This window comes from Myodes glareolus, chromosome 7 (assembly GCF_982192425.1).
Source record: "Myodes glareolus chromosome 7, mMyoGla1.1, whole genome shotgun sequence".
Lineage (NCBI taxonomy): Eukaryota > Metazoa > Chordata > Mammalia > Rodentia > Cricetidae > Myodes > Myodes glareolus.
In genome coordinates this window covers 25,202,207-25,222,668 of record NC_142032.1, presented here as the reverse complement: position 1 = coordinate 25,222,668, position 20,462 = coordinate 25,202,207, and the positions used below count along the sequence as shown (strand labels likewise).

The 20,462-nt window shown below is 42.1% G+C and overlaps 1 protein-coding gene across 9 annotated transcripts in view; it reads right to left on the bottom strand.

The window, feature by feature from the left end:
• The window catches only part of Cpeb3 (cytoplasmic polyadenylation element binding protein 3), a 191,716-nt gene that overhangs the window by 80,712 nt on the left and 90,542 nt on the right, over positions 1-20,462 (bottom strand). For 7 of the 9 annotated variants that reach the window (XM_085693823.2, XM_085693818.2, XM_085693820.2 and 4 more), the window contains one exon: positions 89-112. The exons of the other annotated variants lie outside the window; for them this stretch is intronic. In XM_085693823.2, coding sequence (XP_085549949.2) covers positions 89-112 — 24 coding nt within the window. The remainder of the gene's footprint in view (positions 1-88; positions 113-20,462) is intronic. 9 annotated transcript variants of the gene reach the window in all.

The window sequence follows — 20,462 nt, the reverse complement described above, 5'->3', positions numbered from 1 at the left end:
TTACTGTCTTATACACACAGGCATAAACACGCACATACTCACACTTACAGTTTGGCAAGCAAAAGAGCTCATTAAAAAAAAAAATTACCTCGTCTCCGCCCATAGCTCCTGGCTGCATGTAAACACAGAAGAAAACCATGGGTATTTGTATCAAAATAGTGAATTTAGAAATTTAAAGAAATGTTCACACAAACGTTATCTAAGTATTCTTGAAACGTTAATCTGGAGATCCTGTTCTGCTTCACTGTTAACACACTGGGGAAAACCTTCAAGAAGCATTAAAGCCAAATCACTACGTCACAACTACTCCAATGGTTGTGGCAGCTGCTGGAACCCAGCCTCACGAGTCGTGTAAGTCTTTATTGGGTATACTGGGCCTATTATCTATATCAGACAGAGATAAGAGCTTTTTAAGAGTAATTTTTAAATCTTCGTTTGAACTTTATATTACCATCAGATATCACTCACAGAAAAAATATTCTAAATAACTAAAAAGTTGTTGCATATGATGGGCATTCCAAACTTCTTACCACACACACACACACACACGTGTACACACACACACAACTTCACAAATGCCCTGAAAATGTATAGAAATTATATGTCATTAGTTCTTTTTTTATAGAATCCATTTTCTGTGAATTTTTGTATGTATGCAATTTCACATGTATGGAGCCACATATGTGTACAAGTGTGTTTGCACATACATATAGAGTCCTGAAGCTGATATCATGTGTCTTCCTTAATTGCCCACCACTTTATTTACTGAGGCAAGGTCTCTTGTTGAACCAAACATGAGTTTGTGAGTCGGACTAGTGAAGCTGGCCAGCTTGCCCTGGGGATCCTGCCTCTACCCCCCGAGTGCTGAGATTACAAGCATCCATGCTTGGCTTCCATACAAGTCCTGAGGATCCAAACTCCAGGACTCTCACACTTTGCTTGGCAAGTGTTTTAATCCCACTGAGCCATCTCCCCAGCTTAGTTTCTATAAAATTCTTAGTGAAGTTTCTTACTCTCTCCATTTGTCTTCCACATCTCACCACTATTTATATCATAGGAAGGAGAAAGTATTACATTTTACATCTGTAAAATGAAAGTAGAAATACACCAAGGCTCTGAATCTGCCCAAGGCAGCCCATAATAACAGAATTCTGAAGGCCGCTTTTTCACAGCTTGGGCCCAAGGTTTAGCAGAGCTGACCTATGGCTTCATCTATCACCAGTTACTACTTACAGTGGTATTGAGAATGGAAAGATTAAATTTGAAACCTTCTTAAATTTGAAACCTCCAGTTCTATAAAAACAAATGAAACCTTAAACTGCATTTAATCTACGAAGCACACAATGCCACAAAACTCCTTTGCACTGAAAAGGATCATAAAATGGACTCATTAGCTACAGAATAGCAGGAAGGGAAGAAAGCATTTCTTGAAGGTGCCAGACTTTTCAGCAACATCCCCGAAACCACTGGCGAGTCTCACTGCTTTCTGCTTTCTAACTCTGTCACCTCCACCTCTGTCCTCTTTCCTTTCCCTCCATTCAAAGATGAGAAAGGGTCACCCAGTTCAGGTCTCCCCACCTCATTCCTCAGTCCTATTACAACCGACAGTGAAGAAATCTCTTCTGAATTTATACAACTACTATTGTTTCCATCAGTCCACAGGGGATGTGTTCCAAAGCATCTAAAAGGGCTTACTCTTCTCATTATTTGGAACCTGAAATTCATCTCCCTCCCATCAGAGCAGCTTGCTTCACCCACAATGACATGGACAAATCAGCACTGATGGGTTAACATTGTGATTCTATGCTTGTCCCTTTGTGCCTTCTCTCCCAGTCCCAGTGATGTCATGCTGCCTGTTAAGTCACTGGGAAAAAAAATCCCTACTGAGAGAGAAAATAAAAGTATTTTGTATTCAAAATTACAAATTACTCAGTGTTCTCCCTAACAACAACCCACCACCACCATCACCATTATCTCTCATTTCAGGGCAAATATTCCATGAAAAAAAAAATCTGATTCGAATATAAAAGTATCAGGGACCACTGGTTCTTAGCACCTCGCCTAAAGAATAAATGAGAATCTTGTTCACTCAAAACTATAACTGCTGAACACCTGAGAACACAAAGTGAATAGATTTAGACTTTATGGGTGGGATGAGCACTTTGAACTGAGAGGGGGAAGAGGTGCAAAAGACCCGCATGGACCAGGTGATGGTGACGTTGGCCTTTATTCCAAGCACTCGGGCAGATCTCTGCGAGTTTGAGGCCAGCCTGGTCTACAAAGTGAGTTCCAGGACAGGTGAGGCTGTTACAGAGAGAAACCTTGTCTTAAAAAACAAAACAAAACAAAACAAAACAAAAAGACCTCCATGGGAACTTGAACTAATGCTTTCTTTAAAGTTCATGATTTTAGCTTCTTCTCATTTTTCATTTCTGAACAAGATTACAAATGGGCTCCTGATGGCAAGACAACATACAGAACAGACAACCAATTTAAGAAGCTATTTGAGATACTGAAATTTGTTTACATCCCTCATTGAAGAATTTAAATATGTTCCATCTTGGTCCTAACCAGTATTTTATCTAAGATCTCTATGATAGTATTACTACAGCAGCTATAAATGAATGATCACTATATGCTTCATACTTATTAATATGCTTTAGTGTAACATACAAATTTATGGCTTGTTTTTCTTTGTTGTTTTGGTTTTGGTTTTATTGAGACAGAGTCTCCGTACATAGCTCTAGCTTGAATGGAATTCACAGAGATCCACCTGTCTCTGCCTCAGAGGTGTCTCTGAGGATTAAAGACATGTACCCTCACGCCCGCCCCCTCCCGTGTAACAGTTACATGGTTCCCCAACATGAGCTTTGTTAGATGACACTGCTATGCTACATGTCAAGAGTTTGGGAATGGGTAGATGGCCGAGTTGGTCAAGTGCCTGCTGGACAGCATGAGGCCCTGAGTCTGAATTCATAGCATGAAAAGCCAGAGATGACCACACAGGCCTATAATCAAAACACTGGGCAGGTCAACCAGCCTAGCCAAATTGGTGAGCTCCAGGTTCAGTGAAAGTCCCTGTCACAAAAAATTAGGGGAAGATGAGAGAGGAACACATCTAATGTCGACCTCTGGCTGCCACTCACGTACATTCCCAAATGAACACTTGCGCATGCACACACACGAGTCTGGATAGCACGTTGGTACTGAACAAACACAGCCTCTTAGCATTGTACACAGTCAAGGGAGAGAATAACACATGACATGCTTTGATCGTCTGTAGAACATAAGCCAGTTCTGATGGTAATTTGAAATTTGATAAATTTGCTTCTATGAGAACTATTTGTGAATAGTCCAGTTTGAGTCAAATGCTTCCATTAGAGAAAGGTAATGAATATTGAAAAGAATGTTGGGGAAAATAGCAGTGCTTTCATCTAGAATAAGTATAGCTCTAAGAAAGATCCACCCGCCTCAGCCTCCCCATAGCCAGTATACAAATCCATGCCACCATAGCCAGCTTATTTACACGGGTCCTGGGATCAAACATAGGTCAGGTCTTGTAGGATAAGCACTTTACCAACAGGCTCTCTCCCCAGCCTGCAATATCTTTTTAAATTTTGGCTTGTATACATGGAAATGGGGTTCACTGTGAGAGTTGCAAACATGTATACACCATAAGACCTCCTTCTTGTTTCTCCACACTGCCTTCCTCACTTTCCTCTCTTTCTTGTTGTCTTTCCTCCTCCCCTAGTGTCACTTTCTGCCTTCACGACACATGTACTCTATTATTCTCCTTGCTTCTCCCTCCTTTCTTCTTTCCCTCTTATAGTCCCCCCCATTCTTCTTCTTCAGTGGTGGCGGTAGTGTGTGTGTGTGTAGATTCTGCATGATAGAAAATGTGATATATGTCTTTCTAAGTTTTATAACATAAAGAACTCCAGATCCATTCATTTTCCTGCATGTCATAATTTCAGATGTCTTCATAGGTGAAATTTCATTTTGTATATTTACCACATTTTTTAAATACAGGATCATACTATGTAGCCCTTGTTGTCCTGCAATGCTAGGATTAAAGGCATGTGCTATAATGCCTATTTATCACATTTCCTTATCTAGTAATACACACTTAGGTTGGCAGCAATAAACATGGATCCATAACAGTCTCTGTGTACATTTCAGGAATGTTACTGCTATATGCTAGATAATACATATAAGAAGTATTTGATTATTAGGAACCTCCATGCTGATTTCCACAGTGGCTATACAAATTTACATTTCCATCAGCAATATATAAGAGTTTGTTTATATCTTTGCATTTGTTCTTTATTGAGGCAGGGTTTCACTCGGCAGCCTACGCTGACCTCAAACTCATGGTGATCCTCCTACTTCTGTGCCTCTCAAGTGAGAGAATTACAAGTGTGAGTCACAACAGGCTATTGTCACTTGTTTTCCTGATGCTAGCCATATTCACTGGCCTGAGAAAACAATCAAGGCAGTTGTAGTCTGCATTTGTTTAAAGGCTAAGAGTGTTAAATTTTTTCAAGGCATTTATTGGCCATTTGCAATTCTTCCTCTGAAGTGAGGCATGTCCATTCAATTCATTACCCCCACTAATTGTTTGGATGAGGGTTTTTGTTGTTAATTTTGTACAGATTATAGCTATTAATCCCCTGCTGGGTGCACAGCTGCAAACTTGTTTTCCTGTTCTATAGGCTATCTCTTCACGTTGTTGATAGTTTCCTAATTTCATGCAATCCCACTTGCTAATTCTTGGGATTATTTCCTATGTTTTCCTTTGCAGAAAGTCTGTGCCCATACACTGCCATGTCCTCCTGCAGCAGTCTGAGAGGTCTTGACCCATTTTTAATAAGGGTCTAGTTACAATCTGTCCACATTACACGTGGATACCCAATGTCAAGCACAATGTTTGAAGATGCTGCCTTTTCCTCTATGTATATTCTTGGCATCCTTGTCAAAAATTAGGTGACTGTAGCTATATGTGGTTGGTTTGGTTGGTGACCAGGTCAAACTCATGTTGAACTCCCAATCCTTCTGCCTCTGCCTACAAAGTGCTAGGATGGCAGTGAACAAAATTTCCTGCCTGGCAGGAAGCCCCATTTGTTCCTGTGATTAAGACAGTGTATTACACAGTAGTAGTCCAGGCTACCCTCAAACTCATGGCAATCCTTGTGCTGTACCTTGTGAGTTCTGAGAAGACAAAGATGCATCATGCTTGGCCTGTCTCCCATTCTATTGGTCTACCTATGCTGTTTTTGTGCCAGTACCGAGATTTTTTTTTTTAGTATACCTCTGTAAAATGGTTTCAGACCGAATATTGCGGTACCTACAGCATTGCTCTCTTTATAATTAATTTCTTTTGTGCTCAGAAAATTTCATAATTTTTCTCTTTTTCTGGGAAAAATGCCATTGGAATTCCTATGATGACTTTATTGAGTCTGTAGATCATGTTGGTAATACATTTTCACAATATTAAGTCAGCCAGTCCATGAACAGACTTAATAGATGAGTTTCTACCGTCAACCACTTCCTTTATGATTTCTACATTACTACTGTAGGGCAGTGGGTGCCACAGTGCACAGGCGGAAGTGAGAGGACAACTCTGTGGAGTTGTATGCATTTTCACATATCCAGACAGTCAACTCAAGTCACTAGGTTTGCATAACAAGAGCCTTTCCCTACAGAGAGGGCTTCTGTGTTTTAAGTTTTTTATTATTGAAGTCTTTCACTTCCTTGGTTAGGTTTATTCTAGTATTTGAAGTTTGTTTTGTGTTTTAGACAGTCTCACTATGTAGGCTTGGAACTTGCTCTATAGACCAGACTGTCCTGGAACGCAGGTCCTCCTGCGTCTGCTTCCTGATGCTCTGCTTGTTTATCCAGCTACTTTTCTTACTGCTTTTATCAGTTCTGGGGAGTTTTGCAGGATCTTTGGACTTCATTTCAATATTATTTTTTGGATATAGGGTTTCTCTATGTAGTGCGGGCTATCCTGGAATTCACGAGAGACACCTACCCTCACCTACTAAGTGCTGGAATTAAAGGCATTCTCCACTATGCTTGGTTCCTGGACTTAAATATCACAATTCTTTTTAAAATTATTTTACATGTATGATGAGTGTTTTGCTTGCATGAATGTATGTACACTACATTAACATTTGGATTTCTTGCATTAATTTTGTAACTAGTAAACAAATATATCTGTCATGTTTTATTTTAAGCTGTTTAACATACACACCAAAATCACCACAGGGCAGACTCTTACTTGATTATAAGGCAAAGCTTCCTAGGTTATTGGGTATACAAACAAGCCTGTGATCCCAGCATCTGGAAGGTGATGATAGGATGATAGAACTCAGCAATCTCCAGGACCAGTCTAGGGTATCTCAAAAAACAAAGCAAGACTTGCAAACAATTTTTGCTTTTAAATTTTGAAACAGCGCCTCATGTAGCCATAGCTGGACTCAAACTCATGTAGTGGAGGAACCTAGAACTTCTGATCCTCCTGGTTTGCTTCATGAAATCTAGGATTATAGGCAATCAAATCCAGGGCATCAATATGATAGGAACCAACTGATTTACATCCTCAGATCAGCAAATGTGGTGTCTTTAATTGGCAAGAAGTTTTTTTTTTTTTACCTGTGTGTATGTAAATGTGTTTGGTGCTCTCAAATGCTCGAGGTCTCAGGTCCTCCTGGAGCTAGGCAGTTGTGAACCACCTAACGTGGTGGTGCTGGGAATAGAACTTGGGCCACTAAAAGCAAGAGCGATATGTGTTTGTAACTGGTGCACTCTCTCCACATTCAACAATTTATTCATTTTGGAGACAAGGTCTCACTGTGTAGCCCTGGCTTTCCTAGAACTCCATACATAGACCAGGCTGGTCTCAAACTCAGAGATCACCCTGCCTCTGCCTCAAGAGAGCTAGGATTCAAGATATGTACCACCACACCTGGCTTAAATCACCATTTGAATAGGCAGCTCATTAAGTCAATGGACGGGGGACATAACTGGTGGTAGACTATGCCTATTCTAGCATGTACAAGACCTTGCATACAATCTTTGTTCACTTGAATGAATACACGCACATACACACACACCTAATGTTATCTTTTTTTTCCCCCCCGAGACAGGGTTTCTCTGTAGCTTTGGAGCTTGTCCTGGAACTAGCTCTTGTAGACCAGGCTGGTCTCGAACTCACAAGAGATCCTGCTGCCTCTGCCTCCCGAGTGCTGGGATTAATGGGGTGCGCCACCACCGCCCGGCCTAATGTTATCTTTTAGCTTCTACCAGAAATGAGTCATAGAAAAATTCCACATAAGATCTTAAGTTTAAGATCAAAAAGTTCCCCTTCCCTTCATTAGATTGTAAACTTGCAAAGAACAAGAGGGTGAGGTTTGTCCCCAAATGTTCCTCTTATTTCTTTGTTGTTATAGTGGCTGAAATACTTTCAATCCAATGATTCTCAAACCAGGCAAGTAACAGAGAAGATAAGTATCTCCGTAAATAACATGAATATAACAGACAGAAATAGCACATCTTTATCTGTTACATTCACACATTATTATAAATTACCTGGGTATTTTAAACTCCTTTCCCATTTCTCTGATTCTAATCCACCTTTGTCAGGAAGATCTTTTCATCTCTTTATAAACCTCAAAAATAACAGTAATGAGTGACAGTACTAGCATTGCTGAGATGCCTTGTGAGAATTCTGTAGGAGAATGCTCTAATACCTGCTGATGAAAACAGGATTGTCCATTGATGACTTATCATGATCAGGGACTGAACTTTATCTGATTGGTTCAGCATCCAATTGGCCTGAGAATTTGCTTATTTCAGAGAAAGGCATTAAATATCTAGCATTTGACCCAGTATAGTGGCACATATTTTTGTCCCACAACTAAGCTGAGGCAGGAGAATCAAAAGAGTTCCAAACCAGGCTGGGTTATGGTGCTAAACCCTGTCTCAACGAGACAAACAAAAACCAAAACCTGAGCATCTATTTTCAGCAAACCATCTTCTCCAGACACTATGCCAAAAAACCTTATGAGAACTCTTCAAACTTTAGATAAATCTGTGATTTTTGATGAACAAGCCCCAAAATAATGTGGAGAATTACAGAAAGAAGAGCAGACAGACACAAGGACACTGCTATGCTCAGGAGTGCACAGCACCAATGCTGGACCCTTTGTCCAGTCCTCAAGTCCCCACCTACTAGTGAGGCATCTCTCATAAAGAAACAACGGTTCCTTCTTAGAAAAAAAGCTACTAAAAATAACTTTTGGGGGGAGTTTAGGAACAGCCCCAGCCACAAGAAGCTGCTCATTTGCCCCATACCTGGCCTGGTTCCTATCCTGAATGAAAGCTAGTCTCCACTTTGCTGAAATAGACACAGAAAGTAGAAACACCAATATTATAATTACATACTGCAAATGGCAAGCTCTTGCAGCATTTTTCTGTGACTTATTTCCCCGAACATGTTTTTCTGGCTTGCCCATGGTGCTGCTAATGACAAGATTTCACTTATATTATTCATTGTATGTGTATGAATGTGTGTGCACATGCCCTACGGCAATTTGAGGGAAACTGGTTCACCTTCCACCATGCAGATTCAGGGACTGAACTCAGATTGCCAGACTTGGCAATGAGTGGCTTTACTTGCTGAGTCAGCTCACTGGCCTCAGGATTTCATTACTTTTTAGCTGAGTAGCATTCTACTAAGTATACAAACCCCACCCATCCTTTGATGAATACCTGGCTACTGTGAACAGTACTTTAATGAACATGGGCAGGAAGGTGTAATTTCCTTTGGATCTATAACCAGGCGTTTGATTGCTGGGTTTTAATTTTCTAAGAAGAGCACCCACACTAGAGCTGTACTACTACATTTCCTGATGACTGTCAGGAAATGATGAGCTCTGGCAGGATGGGGACGGGTGCTTTTCTCCACATCTTGCCCAGTGCTATCTTTTCGGTAAAAGGCATTCCAACAGAAACGAAGTACCACCTCCTTGTGGTTTGGGTTTGCAATTCCCAAGGAATAAATAATAATGAGTTTTGTTCTGCTTTTAATTTCTATAGGCATGTCTTCTTTTCAGAACAGTTAAATAAGAACTTTTATACATCTTAATAATTTGCACATATGTGTGCATGTGTTTACGTGTGCTTGAAAGTGCTATTGTGTTTGTACATGTGTAGAAACTAGAGGTTGACTTCAGGTGTCTTCCTCAGTTGCTTTCCACCCTATCTGGGTTTTGGGTATTGAACTCAGATTCTCAAGCTTACATGGAAGCATTTTACCAACTGAGGCATCTCTCCAGCCACTTACTTGGTTAACGTGTATATTCACACTCGTGTGGGGGTACATATGTATCTGGAGCACAGAGTACCTACACCTTTGATGCTCCTATTAAAGTATCATCCACCACTGTTTCCTCTCATTTGTCTGGGGCTCACCAATTAGAAGAGGCTGGTTACCCAGTAAGCTACCAGGATCCTACTATCTCCACTGGTGCTAGATTACAAGTGCATGCTACTGGACCTGGCTTTTTGTGTGGCTGGCAGAGATTGAATTCATGCCTATATGGCTGAGCTTTACTCTCTTCCCCTCCTACCAATACAAGGTGGCCTTGAACTTGCTCTATAGCCCAGGTTGGCTTGAACTTTGCTCCTTCCTCAGCCTCTTGAGTGTCTGGAATTACAGGCCTTTGCTATCAGCCCCCAGAATAACCAGAATTTTAAACATTTTCATCAAAAAGAAATGATAAAGATGTGAAGTGATGAATATGCTAGTTATTCTGAATTATTACACAATGTATATATGTATCAAAACATTACATTTTAGCCTGCAAATGTCTACTATACATATTATATCTATGACAAAAATAAGCATTTTCCTTTCAGTCATCAATGTAAGCAACATGGTTGAATTTCTTTATACAATGTACACAGAGGCACACATACAATTTTCTCTCTTGCAGTCCCGGGAATCTGACCAGGTTTGCTCATGCTGGGCTCCTGTTGTACCCCCCGAGCCTTAGCCTTAGCTACAACTGCAGCATGGGCTCCTGCTACACTGCTGAGCCTCTGCCATAGCTACACTATGCTTTCTGTTGTTCTTCACTGAGCTATAATTGGCACCGTGAGAGTCTTCTTTGAAATCAGAAATGTTTACAGATTAAGCTCTGAGATTTTTTAGGTTTGAAGTTAACTACACGTGTGGTGAATGCTACAAACAGGAAGTCTAGGCTATACTGCTTACATAGCGGAGAAAGCAAACAGGGAGTCCAAAGGGAACAATAAGAAACCAGTTGGTTCCTGTGTCTTTACTATGCAGAAGAAAATCAACTGTTGTTAATTGACGGATTTCATACACACAAGGAGTCTCTTCCAAAATCCATTAAAATCACAAGACAATTTCCAACTTATTTACAATGCTCAATATCAAGTTATGTAGACCAGACTGAGCATTCTATTTTTCAGAAAAAAAAAGAATAAATAGGGGTCATACAGTAATAAAAGAAAATGTATTTTTATAGAGGTACTGAACGTGTATGCTTGCCTAAAACACTAAAAAGTGTGTGTGTGTGTGTGTGTGTGTGTGTGTGTGTGTGTGACTCTTAACTAAGTATTTAAAGTAAAGCACCTTCAAACCTGGAGTCAGGAAGCTCTGCTACTGGTTCCACCTTGTCACCTTGGTCAAGGCCACACAGCTTCTTGTTTGTTTTATTTTGTTTTTCTATCAAGACATGGTTTCTCTACGTAGCCCCAACTGTCCAAGAACTTGCTCTGTAGACCAGGCTGACCTCAACTCACAGAGATCCACCTGCCTCTGTCTCCCAAGTGCTGGGATTAAAGGTGTGCGCCACCCACTGCCAGGCTCGCCCACACAACTTCTTAATGCTAGTTGATCCGTTTGTAAAGACCCTTAGAGAAGCCTACAGCCGTGCTTCTGGTCTCTCTTCTTAATCCTTGTGCCTAATCCCATATTAAAATACCTTTATTAGATCCCCAACTTGGTAGCATAAAAAAGAAACTCTCTCAGGCTCCTCACAGTGTTGTTTTAGAGCATATACCCAAACCTATTTCAAATGTATGTTAAATATCATATATCTAACTACTTTTTAATTATTCATTGTTTATAACATATTCATATCACACCTGTATTTTAATTCCTAAGTCTGCTCCGATTTAGAAAGAAAAGCAATAGAGATTTTGCTTACAAAATTTTCAAAATCTCAGAAAAAAATTACTTTGGTTTATGGACTTCAGAAACGTTCACTATGGTATTTCCCTCTGAAATTATTTTCTGCTGGGTGTGGTAACTCAGGCCTTTAATCCTAATACTCAGGAAGCAGAAGCAGATGGATCTTTGTGAGTTCCCAGGACAGCCAGGGCTACAAAGCAAACCCTGTCTCAAAATAAACAGACATAATGAAATTATTTTCTTTTCTGGGTGTGATGGTGCACAACCAGAAACCCACCACTCTGGAGGTAGAGACAGGAGAATTATCAAGTTTAAGACCAGCCTCAGCTATAAAGCAAGTTCAAGACCAGCTTATGCTATATGAAACTAGTCCTTTACACGGGATGAATATGTCTCTGTGATTGGTTTACTAAAGAAGCAAGCTGGCCAATAGGAGAGTCAGATTGAGGACACTGGGAAGAGGGGCTGAGCCAGACGAGTCACCAGACACACAGAGAGGAAACCAGATGAAAGAGAGGTAATGACACATGGCAGAATGTAGGGTAACATAAATGGGTTAATTTAAATTGTTTTAGCTAGTAACACGCCTGAGCGGCCAACCATTTACAATTAATATTAAGCCTCTTTGTGTTTTTGGTTTCCAAAGCGGCTAGCAGAACAGAGCCGATCATGGTCCTAATGAAAAACTCCACCAAAACTTTGTCTCTAAAAACAAAACAGGGCAGGAAAGATGGCTCACTCCCTACACAAGTGCTTGCCATACAAGCAAGAGGGCCTTAGTTCAGTCCCAGGACCCATGTAAGAGTCAGGCACAGCAGTGTGTGTCTATAACTCTATTGCTTTGGTAACAGGGAAGGGGGATAGGAAGAGGGAGGAGACGGAGGGCCACTGAAGGTCACTGGCGTAGCCAGTCTACAGGAATTGCTGAGCTCCATGTTCAGTGAGAAACCCTACCTCAAAAACTGTAAGGAGACTGGTGAAGATACCCATGTCATGCAAACACACACAATCCCACAAACACAAAAGGTATTTCCTTAGACTCAGGTATGGTCACTCAAGTCTGTAATCCTATCACTTGGGAGACTGAGGCAGGGGAACTACCACAAGTTTGAGACCAACCTGGGCTATAAAATAAGTTACAGGCTGGCCAAAACTATATAGCAAGCCCCTGTCTCAATAAAACAAAAACTATTTTTTTTATTTATATGACTCACAGTAAGCAAAAATAACACAATGTGTTCTTCCATTTTTGAAAAATTCCATTAGGAACTCTAGCAAAGCTGGCTTTCTTTTTATTCTGGCACAAACGCATCATGTGCTCAGTTCCCTCTCTGCCACTTCCTCACAGCTGAGCCTCCCCAAGGAGCTCATACTCAGCAAAGTCTGACCAGGAAGGAGATGAGGAGCCAAAGCAGCCACCACGGAGTCTGCCCAACACAAACAGCCACACCAATATCATTCATGTTTTCTCTTTTGATTCAGCAAATGAACCGTCAGCTCTCAGTTCCAACACAAATACAGGAAAGCATTCCAAAATATGAAGATATTAGCTAAAAGGAGACACAATGAGGACAGCTTTTGCTAAGGTTCCAAGTGGCCTGGTGCACGGCTATGTACAGGATTTTCAATGGCCAATGAATGACTCGGGAACTTCTCAAACAGCTCAAGGTCTTTTTGGTTATTGTTGTATTGTTTTTTATCAAAGTGCTGAGCGATAAAAACCCAGTGTTTCAAGCTTCTTATGTATCACTCTCCCCCAGCTCCCCACTCCCTTTTAAGATATTAACTTTTAAGTTTTCAAAGTGTCCAGGTTTTCCTCTAGGATTCCTCGGTTTCTAACTGCCTGGGTATTGTGATGAGGAGTGTGGACAAAGAGTAATGTTCCTGTTGGGGTTGGCACTTCTGATCTCCTACTCACCTCTGACTTCAAACACTAATCACAACTTGGAGATACCAGAGTAAAATGACAGTGAAAACTTAAATGCCGGGCACACTAGCACATGCCTACAATATCAGCCATCAACCAAAAAGAGAAAAAAAAGTCAGGCAGCAGTGGTGCACACCTTTAATCCCAGCACTCGGGAGGTAGAGGCAGGCAGATCTCTGTGAGTTTGAGGCCAGCCTGTTCTACAAAGTGAGTTCCAGGACAGGCTCCAAAGCTACACAGGTAAACTCTGTCTCCAAAAATTCAAAAGGAAAAAGAAAAAGAAAAATAAGAACATCTATCCAGAGGCTGAGGCAGCAAAACTGAACGTTGGAAGTTCAAGGGCAACCTGAGTTACATAACAAGATCCTATTCCTCAAAGAACATAAACAAAACAAACAAAAATACAGGCAAAGTGACTCAAAAGCAGGAGGATCAGGGCAAATTCAAGGCCAGCCTAAGTACAGAGGCCTCAAAAAAAATAATCGATATACAATAAGCTCCTATTTTGGAACTCTAACATGCACATCAAGGGAGACCTTTAACAGGCAGCTATAAAACTGAAGCAAGAACCAGAGGCAGGGGCAGCTCACATATGCTTTACCTACAAGTCAGTCACTATGCAGTATAACAGCCATTGTCATGATCATTATCTCCACTTGACAGCTGAAGAAACCAGAGACAAACAGGAGTTAAGACTGAGGCCCTATGGTTATAAAGCTTGGAAGAAGTGACCCAGACACTGCCTCGGCAGCCTCTTAAACTGACACTGAGCATCCTGATTTCGAACATGAATTTGACCTTAACTTAACTTGGTTGACTTGAACCAGTTATGGAGGCACTTTTCTGAGAATCAGCATGATAGAGGGAAGATCACCAAGTCAGACAACAATCCTACAAAAAACAAACAAACAAACAAACAAAAAAAACAAAAAAAACCCCACAACTGCTAAAGCAAATGTAGAAAAGCAAAACCACAAGTTACTATGAAAAAAAAAAAAACAACAAAAAACCCCTGCCTGAAACAAATCCTACCACGTAGGAAGCCAGAGCACTCTCAGGTCTCCCTCCTTCCCTGGCAGGGAAAACGTATTATGCAAACTTACAGTGGTGTTGGAGTAAAAATAAAGACAACGCCTCAGTGGACAATTATTACAACAACAACGGGAAATATTACCCATCCTAGAGAAAAGAGCACATGGTTTCCAAACTACTTTGTAAAGACCCACAAGCCGTGGGTCTTGCTGATGATTGAGGGCTCCTTCTACAATCCATCCTTTTATATCCTACAACACTAAAGGAATTCATTTCTTTCTCAGTGGTGTCTCAGGATCCAGCCCAAACAACAGGCCTATTCATTCTTACTAGGTTTATGGTTTTAAAAACTTATTTATTTTAGCCAGCAATGGTGACGCACACCTTTAATCCCAGCACTAAAGAGGCAGAGGCAGGTGGATCTCTGAGTTCAAGGTCACCCTAGTCTATACAGCAAGTTCCAGGGTGGCTAGGGCTACACAGAGAAGCCCTGTTTCAAACCCCCACACCTGAAGATTTTTTTTTACATTATCTTTTATATCCGTGTCTGTGTGAGTGAATGTCACACATGTCCAGGTATCCTCAGAGGCCAGAAGACAGCATTGGATCCCCCTGTAGCTGGAGTTACAAGTAGCTATGAGTTGACTGATATGCATGCTGGAAATGAACCGGGTCGCCTAAGAGAGAAGTACTTCCAACTGTTGAGCCACTCTCTAGTCCCCAGAGTTACAGTATTAAAGAGAAAAGGTCAGGGGCTAGGAAGGTGAACCTGGTCAGCAAAGTGCTCACCCTATAAGCATGAGAACAACTGTGGGGTAGAATGTGAGCTGAGCATGGGGGCACACTTATAATCCCAGTGCTCAGGAGGCAGACCCATGCAGATTCCTGGGGCTCCCTGGCCTAGCAACAGCCTCTTTTATCAGCAAGCTCCAAGCTAGCAAGACAAATCTCTAAAAAAAAAAAAAGAAAAAAGAAAAAAGAAAATGGTGGAATGGTGGACAGTACCTGAGAAATGATATAAAGGTTTTCTTCTGGCCTCCACATACATGATCATACACATATATGTGCGCGCGCACGCACGCGCACACACACACACACACATACACACACACGTTGATTCTGGATTTATACAAATATTGCCAATCTCCCCATACCCTAAGTGCTTATAGACTTACTGCCAATTCCTTGATTTCCGTAACTGCTGTCCTTTGCTTCTCTCCCGATCTCATTTCCTGTCTCCTGGATGTCACCAGCCGTGGTGATTCTCATGGTTAAATGATACTAGGAGCTGGAGATAGTGTGCACACCTTTAATCCCAGCACTTGGGAGGCAAAGGCAGGTCTATCTCTGTGTTTGAGGTCAGCTTGGTCAACAAAGTGAGTTCCAGGACAGTCAGGGCTACACAGAGAAACCCTGTCCCAAAAAAACAAAACAAAACAAACAAAAGAGAAACTGGGAGACATGCACTCAGGCAGCAAACCCCAGGAAACTGGTCCACATGCTCTGACAGGGGCAGATGCTCATTCTGGCACCTTCCTTCCCATCCAGGTAAGAGAACTGACAGCGTATAGTTATATCTCCAGAGGAAAGTCAGGTTTGGGTGAACCAAGGAATGAAAGAGGGACACTGTGAATGGTGGCTCTGTGTAGAGTTCAGAGTCACGGATTGTTCAGAGCAAGAAAGGAAGAACTCAGTTCACACAGTTCCTCCACCCCACCTTTCAACAGTCTCACTGTGGGGCCCAGGCTGATCTTCAACCTGCTTTCCTTCTGCCTCTGCCTCCCAAGTGCTGGGACTACAGGTGTGGACCACCCACCAGATCACTTCTTTGTTTACTTAGCCACTCCCTTTCTTATTTAAAAATATAGTTAAATTTGTATTTTGTCCCTTTCAAAGACCAAAAATTTTGAATTATTAAAATTTAGAGAGCTTTGTTTTGTTTTGTTTTTGAGGCAGGATCTTTCTATGTAGTTCTAGCTGTCCTGGAACTCATCTCAGAGATTCGCTTGCCTCTGCCTCCTGAGTGCTAGGGTTAAAGGTGTGCACCACCATAAATTTTAGTGATCTTTAATTTTATTCCAGTCATTCCTATATAAAGCCAAGGGAGAGGAAGAACTGACCTTCTTAGGACGAGAACTTTGGGATGACAAATGATAAGGGAAAACAGAAAGAGACAAAAAGTGCCTGTGTGCTGTTGGGAATGGGGCACCTGTCTGCAATGCCAGCCCTGGTGGGCGGGGTAGCAGTGTGAAGAGTTACCAATGGGGCCAGTGAGTCTGAGGCTGGTCTGAGCTTGTCAGACTGTCCCAAAGAAACCAAATCTGGTTTATTTGATGTATGAGATACGAAGTGCAGAAATTATGGAGCTATGGTGGTGGCACATGGGTGAAATACCACCATTTGGTAAGTAGAGGTGGGAGAATCTCAACTTCTAAACCAACCTGGTCACTACACAAATACTATACACACAAACATGCCTTCACATGTTACATCCATGTCACTAGGTGGTATGGACTCAGTGTGTCAAAGTGTGCAAATCACACGTGTAATACAGCAGTGGATTGTGACCATGTCAAGATGAGATAATCTTGAAAGAGAATTGACTATAAGCAGTGCAAATGCCAAACTCTGGTTGTCGTTTTTTGAATGGTTTGAGGAGCCAACTGGACTTGTCAACCCCAGGACACCAAGAGAAGCACATGAAGACTGAGACGCTCTTGTCTGCCTTCAAATCCCAACTATCTACATAGCTCATGAACATGTGACACAGATACTGGCAAAATAGCCTTCTGACCTCCACGCCTATGCCCTGGCATGCATACACTTCCCCCACCTCCACACACATTATTCACACACAATAAAAAAAAACTTTTTTGAATATTACCTAATCAGCCTCCTTTCTCTAAGAGATGCAATTAATGCTAAAAGGGGGATTTAAGCGAGCCACATGTACAGAGTGCAAATCTCATAAATGAGCTCTTATTTTATAAACCAAAGATAATCAAAACCTTTTGAAGAGAAGATGTCTTTTACTTTCATTTTCTACACAGAAATTAACAAATTGCATCCTCTGCTTCTTGCAGAGGGTAATTTACATCATGTCAAATTAGGTCATTTCCAGATACACAGCAACTGCTTCAGACAGACAACGCTCTCACACTATTCTTTCATGGTCAGCCCTGTGTCTGTCTGTCTGTCTGTCTGTCTCTCTCTCTCTCTCACACACACACACACACACACACACACACAAATACAGCATAATCTCAATATGAAGTGTCCTTACTTTCTGAAATAGGAAATGAGAGGCGCATACTTTGAAATTTGTATTGTCAAGGCCCTCCAAACAGCATAGCACAGATCAGGGCTGTGTGTCAGATCCAAGGAAATATGTAATATTTTAGATTATTAATACTTTAGTGTCTATTTTAGAGAATCTAAAGTCTGCCTTAAGAAAATCTAGTGGTATTTCAAAACCCTTACTCAGGAAGAAAGGGGATTAACACACACAGCCCCACGTTTACTGACCGTATCCCCATGTGGACCAGGAATTGGCTTGCAGCTCCAAGAGGGTAAGAGGTCAGAAATTGCTATCACTCGCTTGACAGAGGAGAAAACTAAATTCTGAGTGTCAACAGCTTGTGTGGGCCTCCTGACAAGAGACGATTTCTGTGTAGGTTCTGTGAAGTTATTTGGTCTATACACGCTGGAGAGACAAGCTGACCCTGGTCTACACGCTGGAGAGGCAAGCTGACCCTGGTCTATACACGCTGGAGAGGCAAGCTGACCCTGGTCTACATGCTGGAGAGGCAAGCTGACCCTGGTCTATACATGCTGGAGAGACAAGCTGACCCTGGTCTATACACGCTGGAGAGACAAGCTGACCCTGGTCTACACGCTGGAGAGGCAAGCTGACCCTGGTCTATACACGCTGGAGAGGCAAGCTGACCCTGGGTCTATACACGCTGGAGAGACAAGCTGACCCTGGTCTATACATGCTGGAGAGACAAGCTGACCCTGGTCTACACGCTGGAGAGGCAAGCTGACCCTGGTCTACACGCTGGAGAGGCAAGCTGACCGTGGTCTATACACGCTGGAGAGACAAGCTGACCCTGGTCTACACGCTGGAGAGGCAAGCTGACCCTGGTCTATACATGCTGGAGAGGCAAGCTGACCCTGGTCTATACACGCTGGAGAGACAAGCTGACCCTGGTCTACACGCTGGAGAGGCAAGCTGACCCTGGTCTACACGCTGGAGAGGCAAGCTGACCCTGGGTCTATACACGCTGGAGAGACAAGCTGACCCTGGTCTATACATGCTGGAGAGACAAGCTGACCCTGGTCTACACGCTGGAGAGGCAAGCTGACCCTGGTCTATACACGCTGGAGAGGCAAGCTGACCCTGGTCTACACGCTGGAGAGGCAAGCTGACCCTGGTCTATACATGCTGGAGAGACAAGCTGACCCTGGTCTATACGTGCTGGAGGGGCAAGAACCTGGGTAGATAGTTCGGGGCTTTTGTTTTCTGAGACAAGGTGTGGTTTTCAGGTTGTGCCTCGCCTGGGGCGATTTTCACTTTACAAGCAGCACTAGAATCCGTTTTGAGTGCTAACACAAGCAGGGTGATTTTGCACCTCTCTGTACACATAGATCCCACATCTGTCCAACACCACCCAGCACACAAATCGACAAGCAACTTACTCTCCCCAAAGCAAAAATGATAAAGAAGTTTGGGAACATGTAAGCACACTGACATAGTAAAACTGGATCAAAGAAACCAGGCCCAAGAATTTACAGAACACACCAAAACAAGGAGTGAAGCTCCTTCACCTAGATTCCATAAAGAGGGCGACACCTAACAGAGCAGTGACAACAGTCACACAGGCCTGTCACCTGAACATCCAGTTGTGCACTGTGGGACCCACAGGCTGAGAACTCTCAGCTGTTCCTGGGGCTTCATTTCAGCTGTAACCCTATTCTATTACTACAGCCCCTCCCTCCATCGTTGTTCACTGGCTCCTATCTTCTTCTTTCTGTCTCTCTCTCCCTCCCTCTCTCTCTCTCTATCTATCTCTCTCTCCCTCCCCCCCCCCCCTCTCTCTCTCTCTATCTCTCTCTCTCTCTCTCTCAAGTCAGGGTTTCTCTGTATAATCCTGATTGTCCTGGAACTCACTATGTAGACCAGGCTGGCCTCGAATTCACAGAGATCCACCTGCCTCTGACTACCGAGTGTTCCTATCTAATGCCTTTACAGTCTCACACCTAACCTCTGCAGTCTTGGCTCAACCTAGAGACTCTGTGTGCCTCTAGCAGCTCAGCTGGGTCCTTTCTATTGTCTCTTTTGCTCTCTGCTTCTGCCCCCAGTAAGGACTTCTGTAACTCCTGAACTCTGCTGTAGCCTCTTTAACCTTTCTCTAACCTCCAAATATACACATTTATATAAACATTTACCGTGTTGTATGTAATGGGTGATATGAAATATTCAGGCATAGTGCCCTTATAGCTTAGGCTCAAATAGCCTAAACTGCCTCAAATTCTCTACATAGAGATGCAACCTTGAGCTACTGATCCTGCTCTGCCTTTATCTCCCAAGTGCTGGGATTACGGGAGTGTGTCACCACCTGACTCTCCAAAGCATTGAGCAAATCACCAACATTCTGGTTAACAATTTTTTGTAACGCCATAATTATACTGACAAAACCACTTCTGATCAGCAAAGCTGCTAGCATCTATAGTATACAAAATTATTAAGTGGAAGAGCCATGAATACCCATCTTGAAACATCTATGGGCTGCTTACAGTAATGGGAAAATTATGAGTTATGTACAATTAGATAATTTATTCATTCACGTTTTCTGCCCTACTCTTTCTCTTGCCCTGTGCCTCCTTCTTTCATTATTTCACCTAATGGTACAGAGCAGGAGCTGGGAAACATGTCCTGTTACTAATTTAAAGTTCTGTTTACAAACACAGGGAGTGGCCAGATTTAGGTCACAGGATTGCATTCTGTCAAAGAGGGTTTGGAGTGGTGAGTTTTCATGCTTTTGCTTACTCAGAATCACCTATATGATTGCTAATATACAAATTTCTGTAACCCGTCCTTAAAGTTTCTCACTCTACAGATAGGTCTATAGGAGACCCTTAGATTTTTTGTTTTTAGTAAGTTCCCAAGTAATGCTGATGCTGCTGGTATAGTAATTTCACTCTGAAACAGTGAAAATCTAATTAACCAAAAACTGACTGATACTGATATATGAGATAGAGTATCTCATGGGAAGACTT